Raw genomic sequence first — 17,368 nt, forward strand, 5'->3', positions numbered from 1 at the left:
AATGTAAAGTAGATCGCAGTCAGAGAGCTGCAAAATTAACAGCATCCCTGCTGCCAGTGTTTTACTGTTAATGTACATGGTAATTATCTAGTAATGCAATTCACAGAAATGCAAAGTCATTTTCTTCTTTAAAACTAGAAATAGTCTACACGCGCACACACACACACACACACACACACACACACTTGTACTTTTTTTTATCTTTTAAATTAAAAAAAAAGTTTTTACCTAACCTAACCTTAACCTAAACCTAATTCTAACCATAACTCTAAAACCAAGTCTTAACCCTCAAAATGTGATTTGAAGGTGTCTCAGAAAGTGAGGACCGGCCAGAATGTCCGCATTTTCCCAAAATGTCCTTACTCTGTTAGTAAAATATGTTTTTGGTCCTTATTATGTAGCAAGTACAAGTACACACGCACATGCACACACGCACACACACATCTGCTCCTTTACCTTCAAGTCAACTGTACGTCTCATCCAGTCAGAGTGTAAAAAGGCAACTCTGAAACACTGAGGAGAAAAGTAGCATGTCCCAGTCACATTCATCCCCTAAACTCTGCCACATTCAGTTAAAAGCAGCTCTTTCTTCTTTCCAGTTCTGTCAGAGATTTGAAGGAGAGACTCTAAAACACTGGTGGTTTTTCAGTTGCTCCACATCATTAAAGCCTCTTCCACAGTTGGAGCACTGGAGTGTTGCCTTGTCACTGTTGTGTATGAGCTGGTGTCTCTTTAAGTATTCCACATCAATACGTCAATATATAGTTAATTATTTTGTTTTAGCTAATCTTTTACCTTTTTGATATAAACTTTTGTAATAGTCACCCCCTTTATTTTCAGGAGTTTTACCAAGTTGGGTAATTGAACCATATTAAAATCCATGTGCTCTGAAGGTTAAATATTTGTACTGTCAGTGGTGGAAAGTAATTAAGTACATTTACTCTAAGTACTGTATTTAAGTTCATTTTTGAGGTACTGGTACATTACTTGAGTATATCCATTTTGTGCCACTTTACACTTCCACTCCACTCGGTTCAGGGGGAAATATTGTACTTTCTACTCCATTACATTTATTTATCAGCTTTAGTTTAACCAAGCAAGATGCTGTAAGGACTGTTACACTTTAGTTCACTGAGCCATGAGTCTGTGCTGTACTGGCTTCCCTTTACTATACTAAACTATACTATACTATACTATACTATACTTTGTACTTTAGTTCATACTATTCTAACAGTGATAAACTGTAGGAAAAGAAGTGATGTACTAGCAACTCTCCTGCCAGTAGTCTATTGGAAAATCAAGACAATACAGCAATGTACAGTAATTCAACACATGGTATTATTAAAATAACATAATGTAAAGTAGATCACAGTCAGAGAGCTGCAAAATTAACAGCATCCCTGCTGCCAGTGTTTTACTGTTAATGTACATGGTAATTATCTAGTAATGCAATTCACAGAATTGCAAAGTCATTTTCTTCTTTAAAACTAGAAATAGTCTACACGCGCACACACACACACACACACACACACACACACACACACACACACACACACACACACACACTTGTACTTTTTTTTATCTTTTAAATTAAAAAAAAAGTTTTTACCTAACCTAACCTTAACCGAAACCTAATTCTAACCATAACTCTAAAACCAAGTCTTAACCCTCAAAATGTGATTTGAAGGTGTCTCAGAAAGTGAGGACCGGCCAGAATGTCCGCATTTTCCCAAAATGTCCTTACTCTGTTAGTAAAATATGTTTTTGGTCCTTATTATGTAGCAAGTACAAGTACACACGCACATGCACACACGCACACACACATCTGCTCCTTTACCTTCAAGTCAACTGTACGTCTCATCCAGTCAGAGTGTAAAAAGGCAACTCTGAAACACTGAGGAGAAAAGTAGCATGTCCCAGTCACATTCATCCCCTAAACTCTGCCACATTCAGTTAAAAGCAGCTCTTTCTTCTTTCCAGTTCTGTCAGAGATTTGAAGGAGAGACTCTAAAACACTGGTGGTTTTTCAGTTGCTCCACATCATTAAAGCCTCTTCCACAGTTGGAGCACTGGAGTGTTGCCTTGTCACTGTTGTGTATGAGCTGGTGTCTCTTTAAGTATTCCACATCAATACGTCAATATATAGTTAATTATTTTGTTTTAGCTAATCTTTTACCTTTTTGATATAAACTTTTGTAATAGTCACCCCCTTTATTTTCAGGAGTTTTACCAAGTTGGGTAATTGAACCATATTAAAATCCATGTGCTCTGAAGGTTAAATATTTGTACTGTCAGTGGTGGAAAGTAATTAAGTACATTTACTCTAAGTACTGTATTTAAGTTCATTTTTGAGGTACTGGTACATTATTTGAGTATATCCATTTTGTGCCACTTTACACTTCCACTCCACTCGGTTCAGGGGGAAATATTGTACTTTCTACTCCATTACATTTATTTATCAGCTTTAGTTTAACTAAGCAAGATGCTGTAAGGACTGTTACACTTTAGTTCACTGAGCAATGAGTCTGTGCTGTACTGGCTTCCCTTTACTATACTAAACTATACTATACTATACTATACTATACTATACTATACTATACTTTGTACTTTAGTTCATACTATTCTAACAGTGATAAACTGTAGGAAAAGAAGTGATTTACTAGCAACTCTCCTGCCAGTAGTCTATTGGAAAATCAAGACAATACAGCAATGTACAGTAATTCAACACATTGTATTATTAAAATAACATAATGTAAAGTAGATCGCAGTCAGAGAGCTGCAAAATTAACAGCATCCCTGCTGCCAGTGTTTTACTGTTAATGTACATGGTAATTATCTAGTAATGCAATTCACAGAATTGCAAAGTCAGTTTCTTCTTTAAAACTAGAAATAGTCTACACGCGCACGCACACACACACACACACACACACACACACACACACACACACACACACACACACACACACACACACACACATACACACACATACTTGTACTTCTATCTTTGTGAGGACTCTCGTTGACATAATGCATTCCCTAGCCCTTTACCCTAACTGTAACCATCACAACTGAGTGCCTAACCCTGACCCTGACCTTAACCTAAACCTGAACCTAATTCTAACCATAACTCTAAAACCAAGTCTTAACCCTCAAAATGTGATTTGAAGGTGTCTCAAAAAGTGAGGACCGGCCAAAATGTCCGCATTTTCCCAAAATGTCCTTACTCTGTAAGTAAAATATTTCTTTTGGGCCTTACTATGTAGCAAGTACAAGTACACACACACACACACCACCTTCAGGGGCTGTACAAAAAATATTTAACTCAAGAGCAGAGTGAGTTAATTCATCAGCCAAGACAAAGGCAACACTCAACGTGCCCAACGCAGAGGAAAACTTCTTGGTAAGACTGTTTAGAAGTGATTAGTCTGAGGTCCTGAACAAACTGAGTTCACTGTGTCTCTTTAGCCTACATACTCTCAAAGGAAGATGCTGCAATTCTCCACAGGAGCTCTGCTTCTTCTCCTACCCTGGTTTGGTGGCCTGGTCCTTGAAGAGGTCTCCAAAAAGTTTAACAATTGTAAAGAATTCTTTTATTTGAACACTCCACCAACAGGTATCACTGGAGATCAATATCAGCCAATATGCCAGCGCTACAAAAACCAGTACCGCTTTGCCACCCTGTATGACCGTCACCGTCGTTCAGCACTGTACTCTGCCTACATACTCAGCCGTCCGAAGGGTGCACGGAAACACATCCAGGAAATCTGGATGTATGAACCACAGGTAAGATGTGGGCAGTAAAATATTGCCATTAGACTATATAGCCTGCTCATTTAGAAGTCAGAGTCACAATGTCTTATTTTGTCTGATCATGACCCATCAAAATATAACTCACTGATAGTTCATTTTCTGTGGAACATGTCACATTATTATTTTTTGATTGGATAAATATTTAAATACATACGGAGACAATATTTCTCACTCTTTATCTCTTGAGTTGTCAATGATCACTAGACATTTTTCTTTACCAAGTTCACCAATATGGGCATTTTTTCTCATTAACAGTTGTTTTGTAAAATGAATCAGGGAATCAGACGTTTATAAACCATGGAACTAACATATCAAACAGTCACAGTGGTCTTATACTTTGAGATAATCCTAGAAACATATTATTACCCCCAAAGAAATCACATCTTTATCATGATATGGATTCAAGTAAACTCTTGTGTGTGCCCATAGACAGATGCTGATGTCCACAGGCACACAGTGTCCAAATCAGTCTGTGATCTTATTGAAGAGACTAACACAGTTGGCTGATAAGGTTAAACTACCGAGATCCACTTAAATTCACTGGAATAAAGAAAATAATAAACTCATCATTTAACAACCGTAAGTTTAATACCTTCGTAGCTCACATAATGACAATATAATCTTAAATATAGCCTACTCAATATATTATAGGCAATAGCAGACAATGTAAAATATGGCCTACACCTGACATTTAAAAAAGGCTAAAATCAAATGACCCATTCAGGAAAATTAGGAGAAAATTCGGCAATGTTTCATTAAAAACCATCAATTAAATACAAACTCTTAAGACATGTAGCTATTTATATCTGGTGACAAAGAAAGGCAACCTTAGGTTACACAGTGGAAATACAAATTCCAGATCCAGTCTTAATAAACTCATCATATAACAACAGTAAGTTTAATACCTTTGTAGCTCACATAATCACATAATATAGCAATATAATCTTAAATTTAGCCTACTCAATATATTATAGACAATAGCAGAAAATATAAAATATGTCCTATGCAAATAAATAAGGTAAAGGGAACACCTGGCATTTAAAAAAGACAAAACTCAAATGGCCCATTCAGGAAAATTAGGAGAAAAATAAGCAATGTTTCATTAAAAATCGTCAACTAAATGCAAACTCTTAAAACATGTATCTTACCTGGTTAAGTAACATAGATGGGAAAGGTCATCTCCAGTCTCAGTCAGTCATGTTTACCATTTATTATAATATTCACAGCCTTCATTCTTGTTATTAAGTCTTGCAGGTGTCCAATAAATCCTATGTATTAGTTTAATGTAGACAAGTCCGGTTTTGGCTGCAGAGTAGACACACTTTTATGTGAATGGCTCTACAGTAAAGTAAGGAAAGCCTACTGCCAAGGGAATATCCATGTGATCACTGGAGTCATGTGCTGGATGAATGGAAAGGTGTCTGTTCCTGATTACCTGTGGTCTGCCTACTGCCTAAATTCCTGAGAGTTTGAGGTCAGAATTTCCCACATATGCTGCAGTGGGAAGCAATATTGAGGAAAGGTCAGAACGTGACCCAGTGAGGGTCCCAACAAAAGGCTTTGCTGTGACGTCGATGTCGTTGGCATCCTTAGAGAGAAACCTGAAAGCAAAGCTGAGACTGCGTACACCAGTCAGTCTGTTTGCTGGGGGGTGTACAGTAACAAAGGGTGACTAGCTTTAGCAGAAGTCAGTTGGTAACTTACCTGCACACAGTTTGTGTCATAGCCAGGGGTCTAATGGGTCCAAAAGACCAGCTCCTAGTTTCTGCTCAGCCCCCAAAATCATAAAAACTCCCTCTCTGCTTACTTGCTGAATACATGTTTAATTAAATTTTGTCCTGTCTCATGATGGTTGGAAATGAATATTTTTGATGAATATGATGTTGTAATCCTGATCAATATCATCTTGTAACATGTTCACAAACTCCATCATTATCCAATAAAGACTGAATGTATGAAGAGCTTTCTGATGAGCTGAAATATTTATTTCTTAATGATCAAAACACAAACATACAAAACACCAAGTTGTCAATGATATTGTCAGAGAAAACAAGGCCTTAGCTCAGATTTAACATGAGTGAATTACTGATAAAAAGATAAAAATGTACAATTTATTGATCATCATAAATAAGTACAAGCTTTGTACATACAAATGAGAACACCTCCAATTAAAATGGCTTGACCTCTGAAACATCATATACAATAGTCTTCCTCTCAATCTGACAATTTGCCTTTTTCATTTACTCAACAAAAAACATCCACACACTTATCTGCTTCTTTACCTTCAAGTCAACTGAACGTCTCATCCAGTCAGAGTGTAAAAAGGCAACTCTGAAACACTGAGAAGGAAAGTAGCATGTCCCAGTCACATTCATCCCCTAAACTCTGCCACATTCAGTTAAAAGCAGCTGGGATAATTCAACACATTGTATTATTAAAATAACATAATGTAAAGTAGATCGCAGTCAGAGAGCTGCAAAATTAACAGCATCCCTGCTGCCAGTGTTTTACTGTTAATGTACATGGTAATTATCTAGTAATGCAATTCACAGAATTGCAAAGTCAGTTCCTTCTCTAAAGCTAGAAATGGTCTACACGCACGCACACACACACACACACGCACACATACACACACACACACACACACACACACACACACACACACACACACACACAGACATACACACAGACATACACACACACACACACCACCCCCAGGGGCTGTACAAAGAGTATTTAACTCAAGAGCAGAGTGAGTTATTTCATCAGTCAAGACAAAGGCAACACTCAACGTGCCCAACGCAGAGGAAAACTTCTTGGTAAGACTGTTTAGAAGTGATTAGTCTGAGGTCCTGAACAAACTGAGTTCTCTGTTTAATCGGTGTCTCTTTAACCTACATACTCTCAGCCCTCTGCTCTGTTGTGCAGGACGTCTCAAGGGAAGATGCTGCAATTCTCCACAGGAGCTCTGCTTCTTCTCCTACCCTGGTTTGGTGGCCTGGTCCTCGGAGAGCTCTCCAGTGACTTTAACAATTGTAAAGAATTCTTTTATTTGAGCACTCCACCAACAGGTATCACTGGAGATCAATATCAGCCAATATGCCAGCGCTACAACAACAGGTACCGCTTTGCCACCCTGTATGACCGTCACCGTCATTCAGCACTGTACTCTGCCTACATACTCAGCCGTCCAGAGGGTGCACGGAGAGACCTCGAGAAAATCTGGATGTATGAACCTCAGGTAAGATGTGGGCAGTAAAATATTGTCATTAGACTATATAGCCTGCTCATTTAGAAGTCAGAGTCACAATGTCTTATTTTGTCTGATCATGACCCATCAAAATATAACTCACTGATAGTTCATTTTCTGTGGAACATGTCACATTATTATTTTTTGATTGGATAAATATTTACATACATATCAAGACAATATTTCTCACTCGTTATCTCTTGAGTTGTTAACGATCACTAAACATTTTTCTTTACCAAGTTCACCAATATGGGCATTTTTTCTCATTAACAGTTGTTTTGTAAAATGAATCAGGGAATCAGACGTTTATAAACCATGGAACTAACATATCAAACAGTCACAGTGGTCTTATACTTTGAGATAATCCTAGAAACATATTATTACCCCCAAAGAAATCACATCTTTATCATGATATGGATTCAAGTAAACTCTTGTGTGTGCCCATAGACAGATGCTGATGTCCACAGGCACACAGTGTCCAAATCAGTCTGTGATCTTATTGAAGAGACTAACACAGTTGGCTGATAAGGTTAAACTACCGAGATCCACTTAAATTCACTGGAATAAAGAAAATAATAAACTCATCATTTAACAACCGTAAGTTTAATACCTTCGTAGCTCACATAATGACAATATAATCTTAAATATAGCCTACTCAATATATTATAGGCAATAGCAGACAATGTAAAATATGGCCTACACCTGACATTTAAAAAAGGCTAAAATCAAATGACCCATTCAGGAAAATTAGGAGAAAATTCGGCAATGTTTCATTAAAAACCATCAATTAAATACAAACTCTTAAGACATGTAGCTATTTATATCTGGTGACAAAGAAAGGCAACCTTAGGTTACACAGTGGAAATACAAATTCCAGATCCAGTCTTAATAAACTCATCATATAACAACAGTAAGTTTAATACCTTTGTAGCTCACATAATCACATAATATAGCAATATAATCTTAAATTTAGCCTACTCAATATATTATAGACAATAGCAGAAAATATAAAATATGTCCTATGCAAATAAATAAGGTAAAGGGAACACCTGGCATTTAAAAAAGACAAAACTCAAATGGCCCATTCAGGAAAATTAGGAGAAAAATAAGCAATGTTTCATTAAAAATCGTCAACTAAATGCAAACTCTTAAAACATGTATCTTACCTGGTTAAGTAACATAGATGGGAAAGGTCATCTCCAGTCTCAGTCAGTCATGTTTACCATTTATTATAATATTCACAGCCTTCATTCTTGTTATTAAGTCTTGCAGGTGTCCAATAAATCCTATGTATTAGTTTAATGTAGACAAGTCCGGTTTTGGCTGCAGAGTAGACACACTTTTATGTGAATGGCTCTACAGTAAAGTAAGGAAAGCCTACTGCCAAGGGAATATCCATGTGATCACTGGAGTCATGTGCTGGATGAATGGAAAGGTGTCTGTTCCTGATTACCTGTGGTCTGCCTACTGCCTAAATTCCTGAGAGTTTGAGGTCAGAATTTCCCACATATGCTGCAGTGGGAAGCAATATTGAGGAAAGGTCAGAACGTGACCCAGTGAGGGTCCCAACAAAAGGCTTTGCTGTGACGTCGATGTCGTTGGCATCCTTAGAGAGAAACCTGAAAGCAAAGCTGAGACTGCGTACACCAGTCAGTCTGTTTGCTGGGGGGTGTACAGTAACAAAGGGTGACTAGCTTTAGCAGAAGTCAGTTGGTAACTTACCTGCACACAGTTTGTGTCATAGCCAGGGGTCTAATGGGTCCAAAAGACCAGCTCCTAGTTTCTGCTCAGCCTCCAAAATCATAAAAACTCCCTCTCTGCTTACTTGCTGAATACATGTTTAATTAAATTTTGTCCTGTCTCATGATGGTTGGAAATGAATATTTTTGATGAATATGATGTTGTAATCCTGATCAATATCATCTTGTAACATGTTCACAAACTCCATCATTATCCAATAAAGACTGAATGTATGAAGAGCTTTCTGATGAGCTGAAATATTTATTTCTTAATGATCAAAACACAAACATACAAAACACCAAGTTGTCAATGATATTGTCAGAGAAAACAAGGCCTTAGCTCAGATTTAACATGAGTGAATTACTGATAAAAAGATAAAAATGTACAATTTATTGATCATCATAAATAAGTACAAGCTTTGTACATACAAATGAGAACACCTCCAATTAAAATGGCTTGACCTCTGAAACATCATATACAATAGTCTTCCTCTCAATCTGACAATTTGCCTTTTTCATTTACTCAACAAAAAACATCCACACACTTATCTGCTTCTTTACCTTCAAGTCAACTGAACGTCTCATCCAGTCAGAGTGTAAAAAGGCAACTCTGAAACACTGAGAAGGAAAGTAGCATGTCCCAGTCACATTCATCCCCTAAACTCTGCCACATTCAGTTAAAAGCAGCTGGGATAATTCAACACATTGTATTATTAAAATAACATAATGTAAAGTAGATCGCAGTCAGAGAGCTGCAAAATTAACAGCATCCCTGCTGCCAGTGTTTTACTGTTAATGTACATGGTAATTATCTAGTAATGCAATTCACAGAATTGCAAAGTCAGTTCCTTCTCTAAAGCTAGAAATGGTCTACACGCACGCACACACACACACACACGCACACATACACACACACACACACACACACACACACACACACACACACACACACACAGACATACACACAGACATACACACACACACACACCACCCCCAGGGGCTGTACAAAGAGTATTTAACTCAAGAGCAGAGTGAGTTATTTCATCAGTCAAGACAAAGGCAACACTCAACGTGCCCAACGCAGAGGAAAACTTCTTGGTAAGACTGTTTAGAAGTGATTAGTCTGAGGTCCTGAACAAACTGAGTTCTCTGTTTAATCGGTGTCTCTTTAACCTACATACTCTCAGCCCTCTGCTCTGTTGTGCAGGACGTCTCAAGGGAAGATGCTGCAATTCTCCACAGGAGCTCTGCTTCTTCTCCTACCCTGGTTTGGTGGCCTGGTCCTCGGAGAGCTCTCCAGTGACTTTAACAATTGTAAAGAATTCTTTTATTTGAGCACTCCACCAACAGGTATCACTGGAGATCAATATCAGCCAATATGCCAGCGCTACAACAACAGGTACCGCTTTGCCACCCTGTATGACCGTCACCGTCATTCAGCACTGTACTCTGCCTACATACTCAGCCGTCCAGAGGGTGCACGGAGAGACCTCGAGAAAATCTGGATGTATGAACCTCAGGTAAGATGTGGGCAGTAAAATATTGTCATTAGACTATATAGCCTGCTCATTTAGAAGTCAGAGTCACAATGTCTTATTTTGTCTGATCATGACCCATCAAAATATAACTCACTGATAGTTCATTTTCTGTGGAACATGTCACATTATTATTTTTTGATTGGATAAATATTTACATACATATCAAGACAATATTTCTCACTCGTTATCTCTTGAGTTGTTAACGATCACTAAACATTTTTCTTTACCAAGTTCACCAATATGGGCATTTTTTCTCATTAACAGTTGTTTTGTAAAATGAATCAGGGAATCAGACGTTTATAAACCATGGAACTAACATATCAAACAGTCACAGTGGTCTTATACTTTGAGATAATCCTAGAAACATGTTATTACCCCCAAACAAATCACATCTTTATTGTGATATGGATTCAAGTAAACTCTTGTGTGTGCCCATAGACAGATGCTGATGTCTACAGGCACACAGTGTCCAAATCAGGCTGTGATCTTATTGAAGAGACTAACACAGTTCCCTCTGCAAGATAAGGTTAAACTACCGAGATCCACTTAAATTCACCGGAATAAAGAAAATAATAAACTCATCATTTAACAACCGTAAGTTTAATACCTTCGTAGCTCACATAATGACAATATAATCTTAAATATCGCCTGCTCAATATATTATAGACAATAGCAGACAATGTAAAAAATGGCCTACACCTGATATTTAAAAAAGGCTAAAATCAAATGACCCATTCAGGAAAATTAGGAGAAAATTCGGCAATATTTCATTAAAAATCGTCAATTAAATACAGACTCTTAAGACATGTAGCTATTTATATCTGGTGACAAAGAAAGGTAATCTTAGGTGTAATAAATGTAATATCTAAAATTTAAACTTGTACTGTATTTATTTAAAGTCTTGCAGGTGTCCAATAAATCCTATGTGTTAGTTTAATATAGACAAATCCAGTTTTGGCTGCAGAGTAGACACACTTTTAACTGAATGGTTCTACAATAAAGTCATTCATAATAAAGTCATATCTTCTTCTCTTTGTCAACAAGCTGGCGAATCCTGGAGCCAATCCAGAAATGCAGCTCCTCCCAACTGAAGACATCAACGTGATCAATAGTCAGGCAGTGTCTGAGGACTACACCAGCAATTACACCAGGGGCCATCTCACCCCCACCATGCACCAGCGCACACTGGAGGACCGTGAGGCCACTTTCACCTTGACAAACATTGTCCCTCAGAGGGAAGGCTCTAACAGTGGTCCCTGGGGAGAACTGGAGAAAAAGGTGTTGAACAGGAAAACCTTCTGCCAAGGGGATATGTATGTGATCACTGGAGTCATGCCTGGAAACCGCCAGATGAATGAGAAGGTGTCTGTTCCTGATTACCTGTGGTCTGCCTACTGCTGTACAAAATACAAAACTAAAATTCAGAAATTGAGGCCAAAATTTCCCACATATGCTGCAGTGGGAAGCAATATTGAGGAAAGGCCAGAACATGACCCAGTGGAGGTCAAAACACAAGACTTTGCTGTGACGCAGATGTCGTTGGCAGACTTAGAGAGAAACCTGAAAGCAAAGCTGAGACTGCGTACACCAGTCAGTCTGTTTGCTGGGGGGTGTACAGTAACAAAGGGTGACTAGCTTTAGCAGAAGTCAGTTGGTAACTTACCTGCACACAGTTTGTGTCATAGCCAGGGGTCTAATGGGTCCAAAAGACCAGCTCCTAGTTTCTGCTCAGCCCCCAAAATCATAAAAACTCCCTCTCTGCTTACTTGCTGAATACATGTTTAATTAAATTTTGTCCTGTCTCATGATGGTTGGAAATGAATATTTTTGATGAATATGATGTTGTAATCCTGATCAATATCATCTTGTAACATGTTCACAAACTCCATCATTATCCAATAAAGACTGAATGTATGAAGAGCTTTCTGATGAGCTGAAATATTTATTTCTTAATGATCAAAACACAAACATACAAAACACCAAGTTGTCAATGATATTGTCAGAGAAAACAAGGCCTTAGCTCAGATTTAACATGAGTGAATTACTGATAAAAAGATAAAAATGTACAATTTATTGATCATCATAAATAAGTACAAGCTTTGTACATACAAATGAGAACACCTCCAATTAAAATGGCTTGACCTCTGAAACATCATATACAATTGTCTTCCTCTCAATCTGACAATTTGCCTTTTTCATTTACTCAACAAAAAACATCCACACACTTATCTGCTTCTTCACCGTCAAGTCAACTGAACGTCTCATCCAGTCAGAGTGTAAAAAGGCAACTCTGAAACACTGAGAAGGAAAGTAGCATAACCCAGTCACATTCATCCCCTAAACTCTGCCACATTCAGTTAAAAGCAGCTCTTTCTTCTTTCCAGTTCCGTCAGAGATTTGAAGGAGAGACTCTAAAACACTGGTGGTTTTTCAGTTGCTCCACATCATTAAAGCCTCTTCCACAGTTGGAGCACTGGAGTGTTGCCTTTTCACTGTTGTGTATGAGCTGGTGTCTCTTTAAGTACTCCACGCGACTGAAGCGTTTTCCACATGCTTCACATCCGTATGGACGTTCACCTGTGTGGATCCGCTGGTGTCGTTCCAAGTTGCCAAGGCGACTGAAGCTGCGTCCACACTGCGGGCACCGGTGAGGCCTCTCGCCTGTGTGCACGAGATGATGCCGCTCCAGTGAGCGCGAGTGCGTGAAGCGTTTCCCGCAGATTTCGCAGCAGTGCGGCCGTTCGGCGGCACAGGCACACTCATGGTTCTTGAGAGCCCAGGCGTGGCTGAACGTGTTGCCACAGTTGGTACAAGGGAAGAGACTGTCCTCTGCCCCGCTGCTCTGTAAATGGGCGCCTCCTAGTGGACAGGGGTGCTCCTCCAGCTCAGCCTCTGAGGTGAAGCCTCCTCCACACTGTGGGCAGAAGTGGAGCAGGTCCCCAACACCCTCCTCTTCCCCTCCGCTCTCCCCGACACTCCCAGGTGCAGATAAGTGGGACAGGGGTTCTATCTCTCCCTGCTCCACCACATCCTCTCCGGTCATAACTGTGCACAAGTCACCCTCCCTCAACTTCTTTGACCAGCCTAACCTCAGCTCCCCTCCCCCAGCTGCTCCGGCCCTCACACTGTCCTTTGCTGTGCCTTGCCCTCTCTGGTCTTCCCTCTGCAGGGTGGGTGGCTGAGGCTCCATCTCTTCATCCTGCTCCATACCATCAAGACCTATGTACTTGGGGGCCAAGCTGATCTCGCTACCTCGCACCACCTTTGAGTCAGGGCTGACAGGCTGGGAAGCCGTCATGGCGGCCTGCTCTCGGCCTCTCTCAGCCCTCAGTGCCGACTCCAGACCCCTCAGCTCATCCACGGTCATGCCACCCTCTGATGGCTCTGCTGAGCCCACCTCCCAGTCCCCTTCCGCTCTCTCTCCCGGATGAAGGGTTGGGGGATGATCTGACGGGTCTCCTGAGTAGAGACAGGAGGAGGTGATATAAAGGAGAGAGAGAGAGTGAGAAAGCTGGCATGAGCAATCATTTCTACTTTCTTTCATACTATTAGTCTCTGAACATGTCACCAACATCCCCTCCCTCAATCAGTATGTCCTGGGCTGATTACCGTCGCTTTGAGTTCTGGAGCCAGTGTGGAGCTTCTGATTGGACAGGTCCATCTTCAACGCCTCCTTGATTAGCTGGAGAGAGGCAGGTTGATAGCCCTCTGTTTGAGCAAACTGCGTAAAGAAAACACACACAGTTATAGGACAAACGACTGAAACCAGGCAGTAAACGCCGTTTAGTGACACAATTATAAACTGTTTTTTCAAAATGGCTTGTAAACATATATGCAACATTCATCCTAGCCATGATCATGACTCTACCACTTCATATGTTTACAAAGAACTTGGGATTAATGTTATATTATTGCTTATGTTTCTTTAAAGCCATTTTAGTAGCCACCTTGAAAGACTTGACAGGGAGGCTAATAACACATTCTGCATGCTATGAATATTCAAATCCAGAAGAGAAGTGAAGAGTGGATCTGTGCACTGCCACTTGGTCATGTGGTGGAATAGCAAACAGCTTTTCACCTCCACCAGTAGTATTTCTACCTAAAAGCTTACTGCACTTGAGATGTGGAGAGCTCTACTCAACAGGCCCCTCTGGAAGCTAAATATCAAATCAACAGCCTTCCCTTCATCCACTACATCTCTGCAGTGATTTGACGGCTGAAAAACACAAGCAAAACTCTCTCTGTCTCCCTGTATTATCGCTCTCTTTTCTTGTCTATGTTTTGTCTCATTCTATACGAAGCTGCTGAGCAGTGCAGAGATGATGTGCCACGTTCTCCTCCTACTCCTCCTCCTCTGAGAAAGCCCATCTCCCTCACCTCCTCTTTGATGTTGGCCGTCTCCTCCCCCTCACCGCTGAGGCTGCCCTCCCCTGCTTCGTCCTCCACCATCCCTCCTTCATCCTCTTCATCCCCGGGGAACTGGATGAGGTACATCTCCCTGGCCTCCTTCCCCCCTCTTCCTCCTGCTCCTGCTACCATCCCCACAGCTCCTCCACTTCCTCCTCCTCCCCCACCACCACCGCTACCTCCTCCTTCCTCCCACACACCTCCAGGCCAGCCTTTGCCATAGGCTGCTGCCAGGCCCTTCTTTGACTTGCCTCCTGTGGAGAAGAGAGGAAGACGAAGGAAGGGTGGGAGGGAGGTTGAGAGATGAAGGAGAAAGTGAGGAGGGGGGTGGGCAGGAGAGAGGGAGGGCACAGGGAGACAGGAAGGAGAGAGAATGAAATATGAGGGGGAGAGAGATAAGTGGGAGGAGATGATTGGAAGGCCAGAAGAGAGAGATGAAGGAGAGGAGGGGTAGAGAAGTGGGAGATGAGGAGGAGGGGAGGATTTGAGAGGCAGAGGAGAACAGGAGCAGGGAGGAGGGTGGGGGGAAGGGAGAGAGGAAAGGGAGCAGGGGGAGGAGAAGTGAGCGTGATGAATGAGTGAAGAGAGAGGGGGCACAGAAGGACAGACAAGAAAGTGGAAAGGAGACGAAAACACGTGACAGGGAAGAGAGGAGTGAGAGACAGAGAAGAGAGGGAGATGAGGAGTTGGTGGGGCAGAGGAGGAGGGGGGGTGAAGAGGTGAAAATAGGAGAGAGAGAAAAAAATGATTGAGAGAGGAGAAGTGGAAGTGGAGAGGGAGTGTGTAATTATGGTGGTGGAGAGGAGCGGAAGAGGAGTGGGGTGGAGGGAGGGAGGGAGGGGGAGAGTGTGTGTACAACGTGATGAAGGAGAGAACAGAGCAGGAGGAGGTGGGGGCGGGGAGAGAGGAAAGGAGGAGAGGGCGTGAAGGAGAGAGGAGCGGGAAGGGGAGGAGGTAAGAGTTGGAGAGAGACAGAGAAGTGAAGGAGGTGGGGGGAGGGAGAGGAGTAAGGCAGGAAGGGAGGGTGGGAGAGAGAGAGAGAGCAAAAGCACAGAGGAGTGGGAGGGACAGAATGCAGTGAGAGAGAGAGAGAGGAGAGGGGGAGGTGAAGGACAGAGGGAGCGATCATGAAGAGGAGGCGGAGGAGGAAGGGAGAAGGGAGGGGGGAGGGAGAGAGTAAGGAGGGAGGGAGGGAGAGATCAGCTCTTGCCAGATGGTTTCTAACAAAACAAGTGCGTCTTCACATAAGCCCTGACAGAATAGTAGGAACCCTGTTTCTCACACGGAGAAAACACAATCAGTACGAAACATGCAGGGTGTTACAGCAAAGGTGTCATTTAACTGTAACGGTGGCTCTATATGTGCCCCAATCTAAAGGTGATGTAACCCCCTTGTTTGGGAGAAAAGGCCATCCTCAAGCCGCTGGAAATACTCACGGGCCATCTCAACTTTTCGCTTTTGCCGCCCCCCGGCTCCTTCCTCCGCCGCGGCCGCCGCCAGCCCCGCGTTGCGCCGGTTGGCCGCCCAGCCCATCCCGTACTTGCGCTCGGTCCTCAGCTTGTTCTCGGTGAGCCGCAGCCGCAGTTTGAGAGCGTCGTTCTCCTTCCTGTTGAGGGACAGCTCCACCAGGTAGTCGTTCACCGTCTCCTGGAAGAGTTTGGTGATCTCGCAGACCGAGGCTCGGATCAGACTGTCCATGACAGCCGTCAGATGCGTCTCAAATGTGGTCACCGACTCCTCCATCATCGTGGCCAGGGGGTCGGGATGGGAGCGGACCTGATGATGGTTGATTGACAGCTCATGTTATTGTCATGATCATCAATACATCTAACCCAGTTTCCCTCCTGGGACCACAAAAGTTTCACATTGTCCAATCGGTTAAATAGCTACTGCCACTGTCTAGACATCTAGATTCATGTCAAACGTGTCAGTCAGAAATATAATAAAATAACTTTATTAGCTGATACTTGCTAGCAATAACTGGACAGCAAAGTGTAACAGGGCTCAATGGATCACACTGTAACATACTGGTTATTCCAGCTCTATTATCATTTCATTAAGAGATATATTTTGCCGATGTATTAAAATGGTACAGCGGTGGTTTTGTAGTTTTAAAATAGCAAATGCACAACCTGCGTCAGGGTAGCCTGTTGGTAAACTTGAATTTTTCGATCGACATCCAGTAATGTTGAAGTAGAAGAGGAGCAGCAGCCTCCGCGCGGCTTTAAAGTGAATGTGCTAGCAGCCTGGCTAATTTAGCTTTGTATACGCACCGTTTGCGAGGTGAAATCCGAGGGACTGACTGAGACACGAAACGGTGGCAGATGCGGACGATTTCACGGATCACGGATGAGCTTGGTCGTTGTTTGAGAGCACAGAGACACGGCGACAAAGGAAGGCGCCATCCAACTTCTGCCCTCTCTCTCTGCCACTGTTTTCCTTCTCGCCCCCTTCAGCACTGCTTAATGATGCCTAGCAACACTGCGCATGCGCGCTACCGTAATTACCCTACACTGAAGAGCAGCCGCACCCCGGAAAGAACACGCACTAAAATTTCACCCATCACTTTTTTTTTTTTTTTTTTTTTTTAGTTTGGTCTAAACGGTGAGGAAATAAAGGATTTC

At 41.7% G+C, this 17,368-nt stretch overlaps 2 protein-coding genes across 3 annotated transcripts; one reads left to right on the plus strand and one right to left on the minus strand.

The window, feature by feature from the left end:
* The first annotated feature begins 3,362 nt into the window (after positions 1-3,362).
* LOC139637870 (endonuclease domain-containing 1 protein-like) lies at positions 3,363-12,257 on the plus strand. Its single transcript, XM_071506800.1, has 3 exons — positions 3,363-3,400; positions 3,614-3,783; positions 11,382-12,257. Exons 2-3 carry the CDS (start codon positions 3,769-3,771, stop codon positions 11,970-11,972), a joined length of 606 nt encoding a protein of 201 aa, XP_071362901.1. The 5' UTR covers positions 3,363-3,400; positions 3,614-3,768; the 3' UTR covers positions 11,973-12,257.
* LOC139637860 (uncharacterized) lies at positions 12,252-17,359 on the minus strand. 2 transcript variants are annotated; one of them, XM_071506786.1, is made up of 5 exons: positions 17,018-17,359; positions 16,181-16,520; positions 14,715-14,998; positions 13,947-14,058; positions 12,252-13,796 (listed from the first exon to the last, which is right to left on the minus strand). In XM_071506786.1, the coding sequence occupies exons 2-5, from the start codon at positions 16,488-16,490 to the stop codon at positions 12,727-12,729; spliced, it is 1,776 nt and encodes a 591-aa protein (XP_071362887.1). In that variant the 5' UTR covers positions 16,491-16,520; positions 17,018-17,359; the 3' UTR covers positions 12,252-12,726. The 2 variants fall into 2 exon arrangements, with proteins under 2 accessions (XP_071362887.1, XP_071362888.1); XM_071506787.1 differs by lacking the exon at positions 17,018-17,359 and adding an exon at positions 16,877-17,015.
* Between the last annotated feature and the right edge of the window lie 9 nt (positions 17,360-17,368).

This window comes from Trachinotus anak, unplaced genomic scaffold (assembly GCF_046630095.1).
Source record: "Trachinotus anak isolate AG129_WGS33_773 ecotype Australia unplaced genomic scaffold, CSIRO_AGI_Tana_v1 ptg000021l, whole genome shotgun sequence".
Taxonomy (NCBI): Eukaryota; Metazoa; Chordata; class Actinopteri; order Carangiformes; family Carangidae; genus Trachinotus; species Trachinotus anak.